At 40.5% G+C, this 22,787-nt stretch overlaps 1 protein-coding gene across 1 annotated transcript; it reads right to left on the reverse strand.

Annotated features, from left to right (window-relative positions):
* Positions 1 to 440: 440 nt before the first annotated feature.
* ccnj (cyclin J) lies at positions 441 to 22,275 on the reverse strand. The gene is made up of 6 exons (XM_068053331.1): positions 22,085 to 22,275; positions 21,847 to 21,949; positions 17,835 to 18,045; positions 11,327 to 11,626; positions 2,151 to 2,310; positions 441 to 2,070 (listed from the first exon to the last, which is right to left on the reverse strand). The coding sequence occupies exons 2-6, from the start codon at positions 21,913 to 21,915 to the stop codon at positions 1,692 to 1,694; spliced, it is 1,119 nt and encodes a 372-aa protein (XP_067909432.1). The 5' UTR covers positions 21,916 to 21,949; positions 22,085 to 22,275; the 3' UTR covers positions 441 to 1,691.
* Between the last annotated feature and the right edge of the window lie 512 nt (positions 22,276 to 22,787).

Raw genomic sequence — 22,787 nt, forward strand, 5'->3', positions numbered from 1 at the left:
ACATAACTTAAAAGTGCAAGGAGGTTACTGGAAATTTGTTACAAGCAAGGAATTTTTAAATTCACTGCTTTGCTGCAAAAGGATATATTTAGCTGTTAAATTACCATAAACAAATGTGGAACAGAGTCCAACACAGGTTATAAAAAAGGTTGCAAAGCCTTTTATAAACATTTTCTTCAAAAAGTTGCAGACGATATGGTTCTGCAGGACTCCTTTAAATACCATTATAGATGTTATTATAGACTGGGAAAAACAAAGAAAATCATGTAAGAGATTCACATGGTATTTTGTTTTTGAACCATCAAATTAAACCTAGTTTTATTCCCAAATTATACAAATATCTTCACTAGACTAACTCAATTAAAATTAGACATTTTAAATACCTTGACTGAAGAAATACCAAACAAATCTAGTGGAAATAAATTTTATTTAAAACCACTGTCTACTTCAGAAATGCATAGCACTTAGCGAAGTTTTCCATTTTGGGATTGGTACCATATACCTTATAAAAAAAATAGATTTATTCTGAGGACATATTAAGAGTCTGGAAAGCAATGTAGTTACACTCTGAATAAAGGATCACATTTATGCCACTAATTCTTTTGCACAAGTGCAAAGTATTGCTTACTCTTTGAAAGGCTTATGCAAAAACAGCATGTTTTAAATTTAATATTGATTAAAATAAGCAATTTTTTTTTTATATAAACAGAAAGCATTTTTAATGCTCAAACATTTAGTATCAACTTTCAGAACCATCTACAGAAAATAGGAGGTGTGACGGTTAAATGGATGATGATTAATTAAAAAGCAAAAGCAAAGCAGTTTTTAAACACTAGTGACATGTTAGGGGAGGAGCTTCCAATAGTCCAAAAGCAGATCTATTTACTTTAACATACACACAAAAGCAACCAAAAAAATTATAAGTGCCTGAAAAACAGGAGACTGCTACTGTATTCCAGGTAGTGCAAACAAATTATGTATTGTAAAAATATAAATCAGATTTGAAAAAGAGACAAATGATCAGCTATTTTAGAAATAAATTGAACATTGAAACTGTTGTTGCATTCCAGCAGTACATTTATCAGTCTCGACAGTGATTATGTAGTTACAATTAAAGTGTAACTAATGAGGTAATTACCAATTGTCAAAAGTGGTTTCCCTCCATAAAGGTGTTAAAAAGATTAAAGATAGCACATTGTATTACACAATAAGCACCCAATTAACATGTAAACTCTTGGGTCAGAAATAATGACAATACCAGAAAATGCTGTCATTAACATTGTAGTTATTAATCATGGTTTCGTACATCAGGTGTACAGAAGAGGGCAGCATGAATAAACTGACTGAAATCATAGTCAATTCCTGAGGACAAGGATTAATCCTCCCAAACTGGTGTTTTGTCCTGTTAATCAGTCAGTCTTTCATAATCTCAAATCAACCTGCTGTCAGGTAAAATACAAGCATTTAGGGAGGTATTTCTCATTATTTCTGTAATTATTAGTGCCCAATAATCCCCAACACCTACAAAATAAATTGTTGCGTTGTTGCTTTTCTTATTCTGGACATAGAAAAAATTTTACTATTTCAAAATATAAAGTTACTAATAGAGCTAGTCCCACACTTAAGTGTTACATTTTAATAATTTGTTCATGTTCATGCAATTGTCTTTCAAAGCATGGTGTTGTTCATGTTTAATGGCCATTAACTTGGTAGCTGCGGTTATAAGGAACATTAATACAAGATTTAACTTCTATAGTTGCAGCTAATGACATAGCAGCATTAGCTTGTATGGGTCCATGGGTTGCAAGATTAGCTTGGAGATTGGAAGGGCACGTTGGTATTGTGTATCTTGTCGCCTGACCAGTTGAAAAGGCAGATTGACAACTCTGCTGCAAGGGCGGTTGATGAGAGTACTGCAATAGTTGCGAATGCTTCGGGTGCAAGTATGATGGAGTCTGCTGCTCAATCCGGGTTTGGGAGGAAGCTACAGGATGAGTTGAGAAAGCGGTCTGTTCACCTTTCGGTTCACCTTTCTGCTTGTTGGCTTCTTTTACATCATTGTCATGAGCACTACAATCAAACAAAAAAATTAGAGAGCCAAGTGCAGCAACCACTATTAAAAATAATTACATTACACAAATTGAACTTACATCAACAGACGTTCAATACAGGGTAACAGAGCATCCCATGCATAAGCAGTAAGGCGATGCAGTCGAACAGGCCATAAAGGAGAGAGTTTAAGAACAGCTCGAGATGCAGCTATGCAAGCAGCAGCAACTATTGAAGGAAAATAATTTAGAAAGCCATGATCTGTAGAGATAAAAGAATTGACTAAATTGAAAGCCCATACATTTAATTTACTGATACATTAAATTACATTATTGTCCAGCACTGCAACTAATTAGATTTAGTGAGCATTTATCCAGTTCAAAGCAGTATTTTGCTGTAGAACATTGTAGCAAAGCTGCCTACAAGGATCTTTCCACCGAGAAGATTAGAAAAGTCAAAAAAAGTTATTCTGACTGGCAATGAGGATCTCAGACATCACAAAAATTCACCTGTGAAATAACTACAATCCTTTGAGTATGGATATAGACACTTGTAATAATCACAGTAAGTGTGATTAGCAGATGAACTTTCCTTATGTATGGGTGATCATCCCACAGAAATTTCCAACTGTAAATGTCTTTAGACAGCTAGAAGAGTTAAAATAAACACTTAAAAAAGTAGTTGGACTAATTTTACTGGACTACAGCTTTACTGAATGTACATTGACCTAATGAAACAATGATATAATTATGTATTCATTTGAGGTAGAGTTGTTATAGATTTTTGGTTGCGTAGAGGTTATGTTACTGGACCGGTAGTAATCCAGATGCCTGGACTAATACCGGAGACATGGGGCTGGATTTTACTGTAAAAAGGTGATGGCAGACCCACTTCCGCCTAGCCTGTGGATACAACCCGCATTTTACAGGTCCCCGGGCTTTAATTGTCCCGAGGTGGGACTTCCACCCGTTTGGGGGAGAAGGTCCCACCTCAGTGAGCTGCTGGCCTATCAGTGGGCTGGCAATGCCACCAGGAGCAGTGGCCACTGTTGGGACTGCAGCCCAGCCGACCAAGCGGGTTGCCATGGAGCCGGGACCGGCCGTGAGGGGAGACAGACAGAAAAGGAGGAAAGCCCGCTTGCCATGGGTAAAATACCTGTGGAGGTGGGCGAGGGCCCTTTAAGTGGCCACTTAAGGGCCTTGATTGGCCTCAGGTGGGTCGTTTCCCCTCCCAAACGCTGCTATGTTGGCTGGAGGCAGGAGCGGGGCGGGAAGGCCTCCTGGAGCCCCTGGCTCAATTTTATGCCACCCCCACACCATCCGACCCACTGGCAGGGCGTAAAATTCAGCCCTCAAGTTCAAATCCCACCATGGCAACTGGGGAATTTAAATTCTGTTAAAATAAATTTGCTATCATCAGTAATGGTGACATTGAAAATGGCAGACTGGCTCACTAGAAACACAGAAAATTTATGTCCTTTAGGGGAGGAAATCTGGCATCCTTACCTGCACTGGCCTACACACAACTCCAGACCCACAGCAATGTGGTTGATTCTTTACTGCCCTCAAATAGTCTAGCAAGCCACTCAAATGTCTTCAGGAAGGTGATTCACCAGCATCTTCAAGGGCAATAAATACAGACCTCAGTAATGCCCAAAACCCATGATGAATAAAAACAATGGGAATAGGAATGAAGTACATTTTTAAATTGAGATTATACAGAGTTTTAAAAAAATTCTAAAAAACAAATTTAGCTTAGCAATGTAGATTTTGAAAAGTGCTGCAGAATGCACTATTATGAAGTAACATTAGTGCAAAGAAAGGTATAACTAAATCAAATTTATCTATGATTCTTCCCTTCTGTGCTTTTCTAGAAGAAACTCTGTACAAGGAATAGGTGAAAATGAGAAAAAGGCACGCAGATTGGTTTCACACACACTGGAGTCAATTTTCACTTGATTGCATAAGCCACTTCTAAAACGAAGAACTGGTGCAAATTTCCCCAAAACAGTAACCTCTCAAAATTTGTTGGTCCGTCATTTTCATAATTACATATTCAAAGGTCTAGGTGCAGAAGTGATCGGGTTTAGGTAACATACTATTGGTGGGAATGGAAAATAGCATACAAGTGGTCAGTTAAAAGGGAAGTGTCAAAAGAGGGCATTATAAAAGCGTTCAAAAAGTCTCAAAATGCATGTCAAACCATTACCAGGTTTTGCCAAGGGAAGAGACAGGCAATTGAGAAGGGACTGACAAATGAAGGGAAAGGCAGGTATCTGCAGAAAGTGATAAAGACTTGCATCTGATCTTCTATTTGATGGCTACAGAAGGGGAGGGTGAGCTGCTCATGGAGTTGGTCAAGTCAAGTCTTGTCCTTTGCCATCCAATGGTACATTCCCCATATGTTGGAATTAGAACGAATAAAAATAAGGCAGTTCATGGGATGTGAGCGTCACTGGCTTGGCCAGCATTTATTGCCCATCCGTAATTGTCCTCGAGAAGGTGATGGTGAGCCACCTTGAACTGCTACAGTCCATGTGGGGTAGGTACACCCACAGTGCTGTTAGGAAGGGAGTTCCAGGATTTTGACCCAGCGACAGGACGACAATATAGTTCCAAGTCAGGATGGTGTGGCTTGGAGGGGAACTTGCAGGTGGTGGTGTTCCCGTGCATCTGCTGCCTTTGTCCTTGTAGGTGGTACAGGTCACAGGTTTGGAAGGTGCTAGTGAAGGAGCCTTGGTGCATTTCTGCAGTACATCTTATAGATGGTACACACTGCTGCCACTGTGCATCTGTAGTGCAGGGAGTGCCAATCAAGCAGGTTGCTTTGTGCTGGATGGTGTCGAGCTTCTTGTGTTGTTGGAGCTGCATCCATCCAGGCAAGTGGAGAGTATTGCATCACATTCCTGACTTGTGCCTTGTAGACAGTGGACAGGCTTTGGGGAGTCAGGAGAATTACTCGCTGCAGGATTCCTAGCCTCTGATCTGCTCTTGTAGCCATGGTATTTATATTGCTACTTCAGTTCAATTTCTAGTCAATGGTAACCCCCAGGATGTTGATAGTGAGGGATTCAGTGATCGTAATGCCATTGCATGTCAAAGGGAGATGGTTAGATTCTCTCTTGTGGAGATAATCATTGCCTGGCACTTAAGTGGCAAGTAACATTCATGCCACACATCAGTCCAAGCCTTGCTGCATATGGACATGGGCTGCTTCAGTATCTGAGGAAGCGCAAATGGTGCTGAACATAGTGCAATCAGCAGCAAACATCCCCACTTATGACCTTATGATTGAAGGAAGGTCATTGATGAAACAGCTGAAGATGGTTGGGACTAGGACACCACCCTGAGGAACTCCTGCAGTGATGTCCTGGAGCTCAGATGACTGACCTCCAACAATCACAACCATTTCCTTTGCCCTAGCTATGAAGAGCTTCTCCCCACCACCCGATTCCCATTGACTTCAGTTTTGCTAGGGTTCCTTGATGCCTTACTCAGTCAAATGCTGCCTTGATATCAAGGACAGTCACTCTCACCGCACCAAGTCCAGCTCTTGTAATGAGGTCAGGAGCTGAGTGGCCCTGGCGGAACCCAAACGGAGTGTCACTGAGCAGGTTATTGCTTAGCAAGTGCCATTTGATAGCACTGGTCGATGACACCTTCCATCACTTTACTGTTGATTGAGAGTAGACTGGTGGGGTAGTAATTGACCCAGTTAAATTTGTCCTACTTTGTGTACAGGACATACCTGGGCAATTTTCCACATTGCCGGGTGTATGCCAGTATTGTAGCTGTATTGGAACAGCTTGGCTAGGAGGCACTGCAAGTTCTGGAGCACAGGTCTTCAGTACTATCGCTGGAATATTGTCAGGGCCCATAGCCTTTGCAGCATCCAGTGCCTTCAGCCATTTCTTGATAGCATGTGGATTGAATCGAATTGGCTGAAGACTAGCAGCTGTGATGCTGGAGACTTCAGGAGGAGGTAGAGATGGATCATCCACTCGGCCCTTCTGGCTGAAGATTGTTGCAAATGCTTCAGCTTTATCTTCGGCATTAATGTGCTGGGCTCCCCCATCATTGAGGATGGGATATTAGTGGAGCCACCTCCTCCAGTTAGTTGTTTAATCGCCCACCACCATTCACTACTGGTAGGACAGCAGAGTTTAGATCTGATCCATTGGTTGTGGAATTGCTCAGCTCAGTCTATCGCATGCTGCTTCTGCTGTTTGGCACACTAGTCCTGGGTTGTAGCTTCACCAGGTTGAAGCCTCATTTTTAGGTATGCCTGGTGTAGCTCCTGGCATGCCCTCCTGCACTTTTCATTGAACCAGGGTTGATCCCCAGCTTAATGGCAATGGTAGAGTGAGGGATATGCTGGGTCATGAGGTTACAGATCGTGGTGGAGTACAATTCTGCTGCCGCCAATGATGGCCCACAGCATTTCAAGGATGCCCAGTTTTGCGTTACTAGATCTGTTCTAAATCGATCACATTTAGCACAGTGGTCGTGCTACACAATACGATGGAGGGTATCCTTAATGTAAAGGGCTTCGTCTCCACAAGGACTGTGCGGTGGTCCAATACTGTCATGGACAGATGCATCTGCGACAGGCAGGTTGGCAACGAGGTGAAATATGTTTCGCCCCTCTTGGTTTGCTCACCACCTGCCGCAGGCCCAATCAGCAGCTATGTCCTTTAGGACTCTGCCAGCTCAATCAGTAATGGTGCTACCAGGCCACTCGGTGATGGACTTCAAGTCCCCCAAGAGTACATTCTGCACCCTTGCCACCCTCAGTGCTTCTTCCAAGTGGTGTTCAACATGGAGGAGTACTGATTCATCAGCTGAGACCGGGGTGGGGGGTTGGGGGCAGGGGGTGAACAGTAGGTGGTAAACAGCTGGAGGTTTCCTTGTCCATGTTTGACCTGATGCCATGAGACTTCATGGGGACCGGAGTCAATGTTGAGGACTCCCAGGGCATCTCCCTCCCAACTGTAAACCACTGTGCTGCCACCTCTGCTGGGTCTGTCCTGCCTGTGGGATAGGACATACCCGGGGCTGGTAATGGTGCTGTCTGGGATATGGTCGGTAAGCTTTGATAGTGAGTATGACTAGGTCAGGTTGCTGCTCGACTAGTCTGTGGGACAGCTCTCCCAATTTTGGCACAAGCCCCCAGATGTTAGTAAGGAGGACTTTGCAGGGTCAACAGGGCTGGGTTTGCAGTTGTCGTTTCCGGTGCCTCAGTCAGTGCCGGGTGGTCCGTCTGGTTTCATTCCTTATTGACTTTGTAGAAGTTTGATACAACAGAATGGCTTGCTATGCCATTTCAGAGGGCACTCAAGAGTCAACCATGTTGCTGTTGTACACTGTATAATATAAACAGATAATAAACAGTACCTGGCTGATCAACCCCAAACCCTTTGAAGGCAATCCTGCATGTCACTGCCAAGTAGGTAGCAGAATCTACAAAGGCATCAGGACAGACTCAACCTGAATGTGCATTTTTAAAAATCAGAATGGCCCAGCATAAAAGGTCGGAAGCATCATCACTTCCATGTCTTTTAAAATTATAAACGAAGCTTCCAGGCAAACATTTCCTTTGCCCACCTCCCCAACACATCAGAAATGCAAGTCATGCAGAATAGCAAAACCTGCTGTTAGATTTTTTTTTTTTTTTTTAAAATGCCATAGCATCTTGTGTGTACCAATAAAGATAAAAAAAATTTTTTTTAAATTTAGAGATACAGCACTGAAACAGGCCCTTCGGCCCACCGAGTCTGTGCCGACCAACAACCACCCATTTATACTAACCCTACAGTAATCCCATATTCCCCATCACCTACCTACACTAGGGGCAATTTACAAATCACCTGCAAGTCTTTGGCTGTGGGAGGAAACCAGAGCACCCGGGGAAAACCCACACAGACAGAGAGAACTTGCAAACTCCACACAGGCAGTACCCAGAATCGAACCCGGGTCCCTGGAGCTGTGAGGCTGCAGTGCTAACCACTGCACCACTGTGCTGGAATAGATGAAAGGCTTCTTTAACTTGCAGCTATAGATGTAAATTTCACTGGCAAAATATGGAATTTAAAAGTTCAAGAAACCTCCAATAATTAGCATAATTAACAGTTATTGCACCACTCAGTAGTTTAACTGCCTTAATCAGGATCGCTTGGTGCGGAGCTGTATACAGAAAAATTTAAAAGACAAAGCAAATCAACATTTTTAGTCATTTTCTTTTCTACCAGAATTTGGGTTCTTATCAGCTGTTTATGCCATTTATTGTAACTTTTTGCCTCAACACCATTACTGGCATTGAAGTACATCTGAAGTGTAGTCACTACTGTAAGATAGGAAACTTAGTAGGCTCCCTCAACAGCAATGTAATAATGCATGGATAATATTTTTGTGATGTTGATCGATTGATATTGGGCAGGACACCAAGGATAGCTTTCCTGCTCTTCAATATAGTGCCATGGGTCCACCTGAGAGCGCAGACGAGGTCTTGGTTTAACATCTCATCCGAAAGACGGCATTTCTAACAGTGCAGTGCACCATCAGCATTTGAGCCCACAACCTTGTGTCTCAGGAGCTGACAGTGCTACCAACTGAACCACAACTGACACCTTGCACAATATTAATATTCCACAAGAGGATCAATGATTTCTTTATAACTCATTGTCTGTAAAATATCTAGAGGTTGTGAAACAGGGTCTATATAAATGAATGTGTTTTTTTTGGAATTGGAACACTTTTGTGCAAAGTCCCCAGAATCGTTGAAAATACCAAAGTAACTTCCTATGTAGTTCACTTTATCTTTAGTTGAAGGACTAGTGATAAACTGCCTCAAGCCACCGTTATAGATGAGTCACAGCAAAAGTGCTTCAGGTATTAACCAACAAAAAACAAATTCAGAAATTTCATTTGATTTGCATGAAAATTTTCTCCACAATGAAATTTGTTATTTTATTGTACTCACATGCTTTGCACATAATGGCCCAAAAATTTCTGTCAAAATAATAGCACTTTCCATTATTTAGGTATAAATCCCACAACAGGAGAGGGCAGATCGCCAATTAAATGCAGAAATATACAAGTTGTTGTCTGAGATGCACCCTTCACAAAGCGAGTGATGCATCTCACTGTCTGAATTCTTATTCAAATGCATCGAGCGGTATGCTGTTTGTCTGTTTGCACAGTACATACAAACTAAACTGGCCACAGGAAGTTAGAACTTGTCCATTTCAGTCCAAAATAGCCTTTTAACAGTGTGATAAGTGTTAATTCCTGGTAGCGAACCTCTCTGGGACTGAAAATTAACTATTACAAATGTGGAGTCTCATTCCTTCAGGTTTGAATTGTTGGAGTTTTTTAAAAAAAAAAGTAACTTCTCTTTAATCCAACCTTTCCCTCCCCCCCTTTCTTTCCTGTACCTGATGTGACATTGAATTCACCATTCTAACTTACACATCCTTGTTCAGACCTTACTGTTCATTTCCAATTCCTTCAATCTGACTGGTTAAGGAGATACACAGTTGCTTATCCTATTCACCCTGATGCTCTGTAGATGCACTGCACCGTTTCCACCTTGCACTTCCAGTGAAGCAAAATATCGTCGAGATTAAAATGGGCAAGGAAATGTCTAACAGCGGGTGTGTTTGTTTGCCTGCCACAGCAATTTTTGGACCTTTAGTTTCAGTCAGTGCTACAATAGTTTATGCAAAGTTTAAAATGACCACATTAAACTAGTCAGTCATTTTAGTTAGTCAAAGAATAGAAAAGTGTAAGCAAGGCTATAACAGAACATGGATTGAGAAGACAATTAGTAAATTCTCAATATTCATACATTTAAAATCAAATTACAAAAAAAAAAAAGGATGTATATTGTGATCTTTGAGAAATAAATAAATTGCACCATTACACTCAAGTATATTGCACACAGTTGTACTGAAAATCTCTCCCCAGCCCACATTTTGTAAAGAGGCAGATGAAAATGAGAATTAGTACTTTCAACATCGTGTTTGTGCACCCATTTCAGTCCACAACATCTCCCCTCAAACAGATTCCATTTAGTTTTAAAGCTAAATGTTCCAAGTACTTCAAAAACTGTTAAGGGCTAAAGAGAATTAAAAACCAATGGCAGAAATTTTAAACTGTTGGCCAAAGTTCATGGGGAAAAAGATGATCGTGCCCAAATTCTACATACTGCAGACCAAATCAACTCTGGGACTGTTGGGAAATTCACTTCCAGGAAAGTTTTATTCAAAAGGAGGAAAGATATGAAATTTAGCACCTTTCACAACCTCAGGACATCCAAGAGCACACAGCTAATTAAGTACTTTTTGAAGAAGTGTAGTCAATGTTGTAAAATAGGAAAGACAGCAGCCAATTGAGCAAGGCAAGCTCCCACAAACAGCATGTGATGACAACCAGATTTTTTTTTTATACAAATGATTGAATAATATTAAGCTGGACTCTCCCCTGCTCTTTGAAATATAGTGGTATGTTATCTTTCACATCCAATTGAGAGCAAAGTGGGCTTTGATTTAATAACTCATCAAAAGGCAGCATCTCAGACAGTTCATGCTTCCTCAGTACTCCACTGGAGTATCAACCTCAAATTTTACGCTCAAGGCCCTGAAGTGGGTCTTGAACCCACAACCTTCCTATGCAGGAGGGGAGAGTACTAATAACAAAGCCACAGCTAACACGCAATTTCTCATTTTTCAGCAGCATAAATTTCAGACACACTGGAAAAAGGGAACAATGGAGATAAGCAGATTGTAATGTGGGACAATACTGGATTCAATATCCTTTTATCATTGTATATTTAGTGCATACAGTAGCTAAAGTGTGCCAGATTGCATTGGACAACTCAGCAAGCTTACTTCTATAGTACCCCTCAACCAGAGAAGAACAGCAGCAGCAATATCATGGAAATACCACCACCTCCAGAATCCCCTCCAAAGCACATGACATCTTTACTTGGATATTTATTACTATACTTTTATTATTGCTCAGTCCAAATCTTTACTTCCTACCCATCATTTTTAAAGACAGACATTCTTTAAATGAATGGGACCCAACTGGTCTTCAGCAGCATGAGAAAAGAGGGGGTGCAGGGGCAGGAAAAGTCCCCAGCAGCATGGGAGAAGAGTGGGGATGGGTGAACTCCCAGCAGGATGCCCCTAATAATTCTGTACTAAATGGAAGTCATAGGTAGAGAGAAAGGAAGTATTTTTGTTTTAAATGAAGTAGTTTGTGTTGACTATAAATACCTTGTAAAGACACTTCTAGAAAGTAGGCAGAGTATTTTTCTGTGTATAACTTGGTCTTCTCCAAGTAAACCATAGGCCTTCCATCATGAAGATCAGTTTCATGTACAGCAACAGAGAGGTAGTAATCAATAAAGTGGGCAGCAGTCGGCAGGCAGAGGTTCCACTGAAAAGATTCTAGTAACAAGAGCTCCATGTGCAACAAGTTCTGTTTGTTTAACACCAAGTTCATACTGGTCATACAACTGAGACTGTTGAGTTGTTCAAGTTTGGGTACGCGGTCTTCTTTTTCCTCAAACTTACCTGATTAGTAATGAAACAAACATGTTTATGTTAATCATATTTACAGTATTTTTTTTTGAAAAAGCAGAGTAAGAAAACAATGGTTCAGGATTAGAATTTCACTTTTTTTTTTTAATTACAAAAATTAGCTGTGTTCACTTTAACATTACTGCTTTCAAAAGGAAAGCACTTAATGTTTTTTCAAACAACCAGGTGTGATTCTGAGGAAGGATTCCAGGCCAAAAATTGCTGGCACTCAAAAAAAAAAGAGAATAATGGCATGCCTTGCTGACAGATTTGCATGTTCCATGAAAGGCTTCATCAGAAGAAATAACAGTAGAAGTTTGTAGATGTTGCACTCAATTTTAGGTGCAAAGTACACCAAATTTACCAGTGGGACAGCCTGCACCAATCTCCTGGGTGCACACCCTTAGAACAAGTGTAAATGAGGGACCTAATGCTGTTAAAAGACACTCCTTCCTAAAATTGGCTGCTGCATTCAGCATAATCAGGTCGTCATGCAGTCCTTAAAAAGGGACCACTAGAAGCCACCAAAGAGGTAAGTTTCTTGAAAGTTCTTACCTAAATGTATTGCCAGGAGCAGCAGCAGGAGTGCTACCACAAACTCAGTCCCAAACTCTGTTGGCAGCCCTCTGGCAGGTCAAGTCCAAATCACCCCCTTCATTTAGGCCATTTAGCCCCTCGAGCCTATTCTGCCATTCAATGAGATCATGGCTGATCTGGTGACCTAACTCCATGTACCTGCCTTTTAAAAATCGATCACAGATCAAAAAGTAATAATTGACCTAGCATTAATTGCCATTTGCAGAAGAGTGTTCCAAACTTTTACCACCCGGTGTGTAGAATTGCTTCTCAACTTCATTCCTAAAAGGCCTAGCTCCAATTTTTAAAACTATACTCCCTAGTTATAGACACCCCAACCAGCAGAAATAGTTTGTCTCCATCTACCCCATCAGTTTTGCTTAATATTTTAAACTTCAGTCAAATCATGCTGTCTAAATTCCAAGGAATACAACCCTAGTCAGCATAATCCCTCCTCTTAATTTAGCCCTTGGTGTCAGAGTATCATTCTGGCAAATGTGTGCTGCATTCCCTCCAAGACTAATATGGCCTTCCTTCAGTGTGGTTTGCAGAACTGCTCACTGTACTTCAGTTGGGGGGTCTAACCAGGGCTTTTTAATAGCTGAAACATGACTATGTATTCTAGTCCTCTAGATATAAAGACCAGCATTCCATTAGCTATTTTGGATTATTTTCTGTACCTGTTTATTTTTACGACCGAGGCTGGAGGAGTGCACTGTCTTTCTCTAGTTCCACTTCGCCACGGTCCACTGACTGGGGATCTGAATTTATATTTTTTTGAAGAAATTTTAAAAGACATTTAAAAAATACAAGCTTCCAGCAAAATTATCTTTTTAGCTTATGATGATCACCTAGTAGCCGTTGCTGGAGCTCCCACCCCCTCCACATCATCCGGTGGGGAGGGCCGGTCCACCATGGCCATGGAAATGAGCCACCTTGTCGAATATCACGGCAGCTCTGCAGAGTAATAGCCACGCGTGCAGGCCACTATCTTGGACGGCAAGCGAGTAAAATTCAGCCCATAGTCTTCCAAAGCATTGTATACTGTATTTGCTGCTCATGTGGTCTCCTCTACAGTGGGAGATCAAACGCAGACTAGGTGACCATCTTGCAGAACATCTCCACAAGCATGACCCTGAGCTTCCTGTCGCCCGTCATTTCAGTTCTCTACCATGCTCCCGCCCTGATCTTTGTCCTTGGCGACAGTGTTCCAATGAAGCTCACCGCAAGCTGTGGAACAGCACCTCAACTTGGCTGAGTACTTTACAGCCTTCTGGACTCATTGGGCTGACTTTTTCCAGCTTGCTGCCAGCTTCAAAGTTGGTGGGGAACACACGTGGGATTTGCCCCGTGGAGCCGCTGTAATATTCAGCGCAGTGGCTCATTTACACTGCCAGAGCTGCCCACTCCCACCCCTCCCAACCCCCTGGTGACATGGAGGGGTGGGCGCTCCGTCCCTGGCAGCAGCATATGGCACCACGGCCAATTTGAAAGGGCTTAGTGCCCTCACTGACAGTTTCTATTTTTAAAGAAACAGTGCATTTTGAACTATTAGATAATTGTCAATCTTTCCAGCCCTCTCCCACCGCACCCCCCACCCCCCCCACCAAATAGCCTTATATATCATTCCTACCCCCTCTTATTCCCCCCCACAAATACTCATCTTGAGTATCTGACCTCCCCCACACCACTCCACACCCCCCCCACCCACTCCAAAGTTCAGACTTTTACCTTTACCCCTTCCTATCACCCCCTTAACCAATCAGGTAAGTTTGTTTTTTCTTTCTTCCCCCACCGCCCCCTAAAATACTTACCTCATTCTCCTCCCCATCAGCTTCCCACATTGGATCTCCTGTTGGAGATCAGACAGCGCGGGAGTGCCAGCCACAATATGGGAGTGGAATGGCCGGTGCAACAAACTAATTATTCCTTAATTTTAATAAATTGAAATGATGGGGACATTGCCAAGTGGCGGTGGGGAGGGAGAAAGGAGACCACCATGAGGCCTTGCCACTGCTGCTAATATGGAGCAGGGCCTTCCTCGGCGTCGAGGCCTGTGGCGGGCCTCTCCCAGAGGGATTTTCTAAGCCCCACCCCGCCATGACCCCCGATGTCAGGGGACTGGTGAAATCCAGCCCATTGAGTTCAACAATTTTAGATCATAACCTCTGTCCCCATTTTGTTTTTGTTTTTTTGTTGGTTTGACTTTTTTGGCTTATTTCTTTCTTAATCCCTTTAGTTTGCCATCCTGCCATTCACACCTCATCTAGACACCTTTTGTTTCTTTTCTTGTCCCATTACCACTCCCTTTAGCCTTGCGTCATGAAACCTTTCGTCATTTAATCTGTCCTGCCTTCCACTGTCACAGACCTTCCCTTTTGCTCCTCTTCCGCCCTTTCACTTGTTCAAAGCCGATTACATTGCTAACCTTTTCACAGTTCTGATGAAAGTTAACCTTTCAGGTCTGTGACCTTAGTTTCTCTCCACAGATGCTGCCAGACCTGCAAAGTGTTTCCATCATTTTCTATTTTTATTTCAGGAATTTCGAGAACTGTTAGTCTAATATTTGTTATGGGAAAGTTAGTGGAATCTATAATTAAAAACAGATTAGAGAGCGCCGACATGGATTTGTAAAGGTATTTCATGTTTAACAAACCTAAATTGATACTTTTGTTACTTTCTCAAAAACAGTAGTAGGACGATTCTATGGCTGTGGTTTATAATTGACTTCCAGAAGGCATTTGATAAGGTTCCACATAAGAGACTGTTAGCTATAGCCCCATGGAATTAATAACAAATTATTGACCTGGTTAGGTAGAAGATGGAAAGTAGGGATAATGGGTATGTATTCTAATGGGAAGGAAGTGACAAATGGCATCCAACAAGAATTTTTGCTGGGGCTTCACTTATTCACTATATTTATTAACAAACACAATAAAGAGCCATATATCCAAGTTTTCTAATGGCACAGAGATTTAAGTAGTGTAGATAGAAGCATAAAATTATGGAAAGATGAATTTCAGCACAGGCACACCCAATTTGAACCAAAAAAAGATAGATCTGAGCATTTTCTAAAATTATGAACATCTAGGAACAGTGAAGATCCAAAAAAATTTAGGGACCTATGCACACAGATTACTAAAATGTAGTAGCCAGGTACAAAAAAAAAAACCTTAACAAGAGCTAGGATATAAAGGGGAAAAGTTTTGCTGTAGTTATACAAAGCCCTGGTTAGACCACATCTGGAGCACTGTGTACAGTTCTGGACACTGCACCTTAGAATACATTGGCCCTGGAAAGAGTGCTGTACAGATTTGTCAGAAAGTTTAACTTTTGGAGCCTGATAACAATGAGGCTATAGTACATAAACTAGACTGATAACTAAGGCTAAAGGATAATTTTCTTGAGGTTTTTAATATTTTGAATTGAGAGAAACTCTACGAACAAGAGCATAAGTAGGAGCAGGCGTAGGCCATTTGGCCCCTTGAGCCTGCTCTGGAGGGATTTGAAAACAAAGATGAGAATTTTAAAATTGAGGTGTTGCCAGATTAGGAGCCAATGTAGCTCAGTGAGCACAAGCTGATAAATGAATGGGACTTGGTACGAGCTAGGATACAGGCATCAGAGTTTAGAATGAACTCATTTAGGGTTGTGTGTGTGCATAGGTCCCTAAATCTTTTTGCCACAATTGCTATTGCCAACAATACATTCCTATTTATTCCCTTCTAAATGCCAGCAAAATAATTCTGAAACATGACTGTCCTCCGGTATGACTATGGAGCCGCTTATTGTAAAGGGCGGTGAAAATCAAGCTGCTTATATACACGTCATGCCTTTTTTTTCTTAAAAATTATAAAGTTTCTGCATCTTGTAGAGACATAAAATTATGTTGCCAAATACCATCTAGGTTTTCTAATAAAGTCTTTTTCCCCCCCTCAGCAGCATATTTCAACCTCTCAATTCTGTTGCATTGGAGACAAACTCCTAAAATGAGAAATTATTAAGCAGGATCACCTTTTCAGGATGCATTTTTTTGGGAAAAAATGATCCAGCACTAAAAAAGCAAAGCTTTCAAAAGGCTGATAAAGTTTATAATATTTTTTAAAAAAAACTGAAAATACTCCAGTCAGGGAGCATCTGAGGAGAAAGAAAGTTAACAATCCAGGTCAATTGGAGAAGTTAATTCTGTTTCCACAGATATTGCTTGAGCTGCTGAGTATTTTCAGCATTTTCTGCTTTTTATTTCAGATTTCCAGCAACTGCAGGATTTTCCTTTGGTATTAATAAAGTATATTACACACAAGCATAAAGCAAGATGCAGGTAGTCATTTAATACAAATGAGAAAAATGAGGAACTCAAAGAAACGAAGAGGTTAAAATGCAAAACAAAATTACACTTTGATCAACTTGATCAGCATCACACTTGCAGCCAGTCACATTCAGACCTACAGGAGGGCTGCTATAGAAGGTCTGCTGATATTAAAAATTTCATAAATATGCACTAAATCTTGAAGTTTTATTCAATTTAGAGGCATCATCTATAAGCACTATTGATTATATGGTAACTAGGAGGAACGGGAGAAAGAACTTCTGGGGTTTACCAGCATGGCTAAGGTGCATCTTGAGGTTTACACCATTGGAAAGGGTTCCTGGGTTTGCTCTTTAATTAAACAGTCTACAAGAGCATAAAACAACAGGAAATGCTTGAAATACTCAGCAGGTCTGGCAGCATCTGTGGAGACAGAAGCACAGTTAATGTTTCAGCTCAGTGACCCTTCATCAAATCGGCTTCTCTCCACAGATGCTGCCAGACCTGTTGAGTATTTCCAGCATTTCCTGTTTTTATTTCAGATTTTCAGCATCTGCTTTTATTTTAGTCTACAAGAGCAAGTGGTTTGGTATATAGATTCCAACAACTACAATTAATTTTGGAACATTAGATTCCAAGTAACACACAATAACTAAGCCAACCATGCAACAGGTAGTTTTCCATGTAGCGTTAAAAATAACTCCGCAAATTATAGAAGCAATTTATCCTGGTCTTTTAAGTTTCTGGAGGACACTTCTAGGGACAGATCCATAGTTGTGAACAGTGCTACACTACCTCCACGATGTAATCAATCACAAATTGCAAACTTCCAGAGTGATTGCATGTAGAATGGTCAACTGTAGGGCCATGATGGCTGATCTATCCACATAGCTGCATGTACAAACACTCTTGAAGTAGGGTCACTAGGCAGCAATCAGGATCCGTAAATCTGGCTTCTAGACAGTAGATTCCATTGCTAGGTTTGAATCCTTTGCTGTCCTGACGAAGGTCACCTGACATAGCACAGAAAAGGATTGTCCCTGGAACCTTCTTGATGCATTTATCCACTTTGAAGGCCAATCTTGGCTATTCATGCACTTGAATTTTGCAAGATACATTCCTGCTTTAGGCAAATTTTTCCCTTCAAAAGTTCTTAATACAAATTATTGTATCTACATATATAAAAATCAAAATTGTTATGTCAGGTTTGTTTTTGGAGTTTATAAAAACAATACTGCAAAATGTAGATCAAAAATGTAAACATCTGGAAAAAAAATTTCACATTCAAGAAAAAGATGTACAATTTACGTCACTTACTTGCCAAAAGTAAACAGGAGAGTGCCACCAGATGCAACTGCTGAACAGAAATATCATAACGGTCCATAAATAAATCTAGAAGGTAAACAGCAAGGTGACGAGCAGTGGGGCAAAGATGAAAATGATTGCTGATGATTGCAAGAAGATCTGCAAAGTAACGTCTGGTGTTCAGCTGAGGAGAGTGGCTTTTGTAGGGTGGTAATCTCAGCTCCTGAGTAAAATGAAAATAGTAAACAAGAGCATACCTTTAAAAGGAGTAACAGTGATATAAAAGTAAAGATCATCTTATCAAAATATATGCATTAGTTAATTTTAAAAAAAACTGCATATTGGACCAGTGAGGCAGCTTTGCCATATCAACTAGGAAATTAATATTGGAGTTTTGTGTTCTAATTTTTCCTAGGCATGATGATTTTCTAGTCCCAATCAGCTGGGAATAGTTAGTGGGAGAATCATTGGGTGGGTTGAGAGAAGGAAAAGTAATATGTCTTGTTCGAATAGTCAATCTTGCTGCTTCTAGGTATATTAAACAGCAACACCAAATGACCTTTGCAGCTTCACTTGATAGGTGAGGACTGTACAAGCGTAGATGACAAACTTGGGACAAAGAAAAAAATAGAAGTTTTGGTGTCACTGTCATAAGTAATCACCTGCACAGTGTTTTATTTAACTAAAATGCTTTCTCAGACAGGCAGCACCAATGCCTCAAGAGGTACAGAGTCACTATAGATCAGCAAAGTTCCACAATCTATTAACTGTGCCAAGTAAACCAATGGCAGTGATGAGGGCACTACTATTTGCCTCAGCATCTCCAAAATGGATAGGTAGAAAAAGGGGGAAAAAAAATAAATGGAGAAAAACAGCAGCTAGGGTTCCTGCTAGCCGACAACTGCTGGAAGGGCGTGGGCGGACACTGAGCAAAGTATCATGCAGACCCCCCACCTGCCAAAAATGAGGCATATTAATTTTGTCATATGAACTTTGATTTTAAACTGTTGAAGAAATGACTTGTTTGAAGATCATCAGACACTGGGCTGGAAGGACGTTTGCATACCAAGACTTACTTACTGCTTGTGGAGACGAAGGACTATTCCCTGCTCCAATTAACCTAAATGGATTTTGATCAGCAGCCATTGAAAGTGTAAGGAAGCACATTCCAGGGCCTGCTAAAAGTGATACAATCCACAAATCCCAGACTGGGTAAACCAGCTTCTTACATGACTAACTGGCTGGTCCAGGTTTTCTGAACTAGCCACAGGACAGTTTGAACCAGAAGGCAGTTTTGCAACCGAAGCATGCTCTCCCGCGTTCTTTCACTGAGGGGAAGCTAAAAACACGGTGTTTTAAAATTAAACACTGTTACGGTTAAACCAGGCAAAGGCTGAGAAGAAACCCCTATATCTCTTTTCACCAGGTCATAAAGGATGGAATTAAATGTGACCGTGATGCTGTCCATGATTGAGTATCTGCAGATTATTCATTGTCTAGAATCACGCTTAGACAAAGACCACTTAAGTGAGTTATCAGCAGCTGGCAACAGCTGTGGAAACTGTCCACCTTGTCAGATGTATAGAGAAGAAAAAGCAGGAAGATCTATGTACCTTCCCTTTCAAAAGGGAGGCAGAAATTCTCTGATGTTGGAGCACTTAAAAAACAGGAAAAAAAACCCTGCACATTGCAAGATTTATACTCATGCCTATAGCAGCCTGAACCAAATAAAATCCATTAGCCCTAGAATACAGCACAGAAAGTAATTCGGCATCGAGTCTGCACCGGCTCTTTTGAAGGGCATGCCAGTTAGCCCCAATCCTTCACTCTTTCCTCATATTCCTGCAATTTTTTTCCTCCAATTATTTATCCAATTCCCTTTTGAAGGCTACTATTGAATCTGTATTGAACTACATTAGAACAACCTGATGTGAATTCCATTGATTTGCACTAAAGTTTTAATCAAACATCCAGAGTTGGAATGCCCAAGTCTAAATTAAATAGCTTAATTGTCACCATTCAACAGGTCCTCTATGTAGTATCAGCTGCAAGCACTCCACTCAACAAAAGCAAATTTGCAGATAAAATGTAGACTGAACAAGAGAATAAACCCATTAATATAATTCTGTATTTACTCCCAATGCTGAAGGATCCAGGCCAAAATTTAGTTTGTAAACAGGAAGAAAGACCCAAAAACTTAAATAAAAACAATTCCTAATTGGGTTAGTAGAAGTAACATATGTCTTCCTGCTCTACCCAAATCAGCACTGTTCAACACAGCTATGGCATAAGATTTGTTTTTGAAAAATCTAAAGCATTAATCATCAATAGAGGAAGATTTTCTGTGTGGTGTGTGTCTTACAAAATTGTAAACTTGCTTTATAAAGCATTATGGACTATAGTTTCACTTAGCATAGTACACAAGAGAAACATTTCTCCTGATTATTACCTTTAACCCTTATACCACCATTCACTTTTGGATACCTTTAAAACAGGTTTCTAATCTGATACCACCCAAACATCATCAAGTGAAGTATGGAGATGCCATATGAATACAGGGGTGGGGGTGGTGAAATCCTGTGGGAATGAAACATCTCCAGCTTAAAAATGAATCACAATTAAATTAAATCACTCTACTTTGAAATAGCCTTTGCATTACCCGCTCCACTAAATTAGAGGGAGCAAACAAATAACTCGTATCCAAAATTATTCAATAGCATATTCAGCAGAACGCCATTTTTCATTCAGTACAAACTAGGTTTGTGTGCGAGTTGCTCATGTCTGACTGTATTGATAGTTATGGACTTAAATTTGACCTTCTGTCTAAAAGAGAAGCAGTTTCCGAAAACTGCTACTAGGAACAGCAGCACTAATGCATTTACAGATGAATCAATACAGCAAATACAGAACTTGCAAATGTTGCCTCTCTAAAAAAAGAGATGGGAATCAATATAAACAAGGGAATAGTCGTCAGACTACACTAACTATGGAATTTATTGTAGCAGGTACAAATTATTATTTTCCTCAACACCAAAAAGGCTTACATATTTAATATCAAAGTTGCAATACCAATTTTATGCAACTCAAACCAATATTTTACAGTTCTTGCTTTGTCATAAGCACAGATCCCAGAATGTCATATGAATGTAATCATTTTTTTCACCTACCAAAGTGTATCTACTAAAATACTGATGTTTCTAAAACTAGATTCAGTTTTGCCATTTTTACATAAACACTAGAGTTGAGATTTGCCAAATGTATGCCAATTAAATTAATTTACAAAAATTGATGGAACTTCCTAATGGATTTTTTAAACAAATTAAATGTGACAAATTCTAAAAAATATTTAAATTTCTTGAATATGTTGAATTCTTGATTAAGTACAGGTCTGTCACAGCTTTTGTATCCAAGTAGATCCACAGCTCAGGAGGGTCCTACACCAAATAGGTATCGACTGAAGCTATCTGATGGGTGAGCTATTCCATTGTATGAAATAGAAATTTTACCAACTGTGGAAACAAGCCTCAAGAGTAACCGAGCTTTCTTGGACAACTTCATCTTAATCAGTGGGATGGTTATAGATTTACTTTTAAAGTCAAATAGTTGCCTTCCTTTGGTTGACAATCCTAAAGCTACACAATGTTAATTAAATAAAAGTTGAAGTGCACAACACTAAAGTCTTAAAGCACCAGTACTATTTGTGGAATTGAATACTGCACTGGGTTCGTATTATTTAAACCAAATGTACAACACATTATTTCGTCCTATCTTCTTAAGAACACTTCTCAATTTAAAAATGAAGCAAATTGTCTCGATTACGCAGACAGGTACAAAGAAGAAAGAAGCATATAATAAAAACGCTTCTAACCAAAGATCGTAAGGAGTCAGCATCTGCACAACTCCGGCTTCAAGGTTAAACAGGCAAAAAAAAACTTTCTTGGTCACCCTTACAAGTAAAACGAGCCTACAGAGATATTATCTGTAGTTTAACGGTCCTGCACTTTTGTTTACATAAGAAATGTACCTTGATGCGAAGAGCCTGATGGATATCGGCAACCATTTGTCCTTTCCACCACTGTTCCTCTAGCTCCATCGGATGCAGCAATGCAAAGTTAAATAATTTGCTTCTGGAAAAGAAAAGGCAAATGCCTAACGAAAAAGCACACAATACTACCCGTTCAGTATTTAGACTGAACAGGTCACAAACGTCTTCCCTCCTTATTAACCCGACAAATTAACGTTAACCAATTGTTCGTACTCACCAGACAAACCTGACATCTACTGATGAGAAAGGCTCGACCTCGCTAATGGCCAGTTTCAATTGCGATTGCCAAAACATTCTGCACAGCACAGCTGAAAGTTATTTTTTGTGTGTGTGTGCCTGTGGTGTTGACAGCAAAGCAGATCTACGATCTCAAAGCTCACTTTGGAATCTGAATGTAAATTGCAAAGATACAACTGCAACAGGAAGTAATGAGTCCAGAGCAACGCGTACCTATTCATTGGAGACACAAACACTTCCGGGACCATATGTACCACCAACAGACTGATTTGTAGTTTTGTATCTTCTTGTTTGTTTTACAAATGAGAGCTCAATGGTTCTAAAATATATAGTGTCTCTGCAAACAACTTTTTTTTAAAAGAAATTGTCTTTCAAATTGCACGTTGTTCAGCGTTTAGTTGCCTTTCTCGTTCATTTCAGACTGCCTGTATTAATTACAAAGATACATTTCTCAGGTTCGGGTTGATTCCGAAAGCCTCAACCTCTCGGAGCCAATGCAGGGAAACAAAAGTGACTGCTGCACTTTGCAATCTCAAATCCGACTGATACCTGTCTCACCTGCTCAAGAGTCAATCCAGCATTTCTAGTCCTTCCTGGGACACTTGGTTTGTTCTCGTATCGGATTTCATTCCAGTTCTGTATTCTCGTATTCACCATGGCACTCGTAACTTTTTCAGCACAGT

This window comes from Heterodontus francisci, chromosome 20, assembly GCF_036365525.1.
Source record: "Heterodontus francisci isolate sHetFra1 chromosome 20, sHetFra1.hap1, whole genome shotgun sequence".
Classification (NCBI taxonomy): domain Eukaryota; kingdom Metazoa; phylum Chordata; class Chondrichthyes; order Heterodontiformes; family Heterodontidae; genus Heterodontus; species Heterodontus francisci.

Coding starts and splice junctions, on each gene's coding strand:
- ccnj (XM_068053331.1), bottom strand. CDS start 21,915: ATGGAGCTAGAGGAACAGTGGTGGAAAGGACAAATGGTTGCCGATATC. Junction 18,046..21,846: donor ATCAGGCTCTTCGCATCAAG/GTACATTTCTTA, acceptor CATTTTACTCAG/GAGCTGAGATTACCACCCTA. Junction 11,627..17,834: donor CTCCTGTTTACTTTTGGCAA/GTAAGTGACGTA, acceptor ATTACTAATCAG/GTAAGTTTGAGGAAAAAGAA.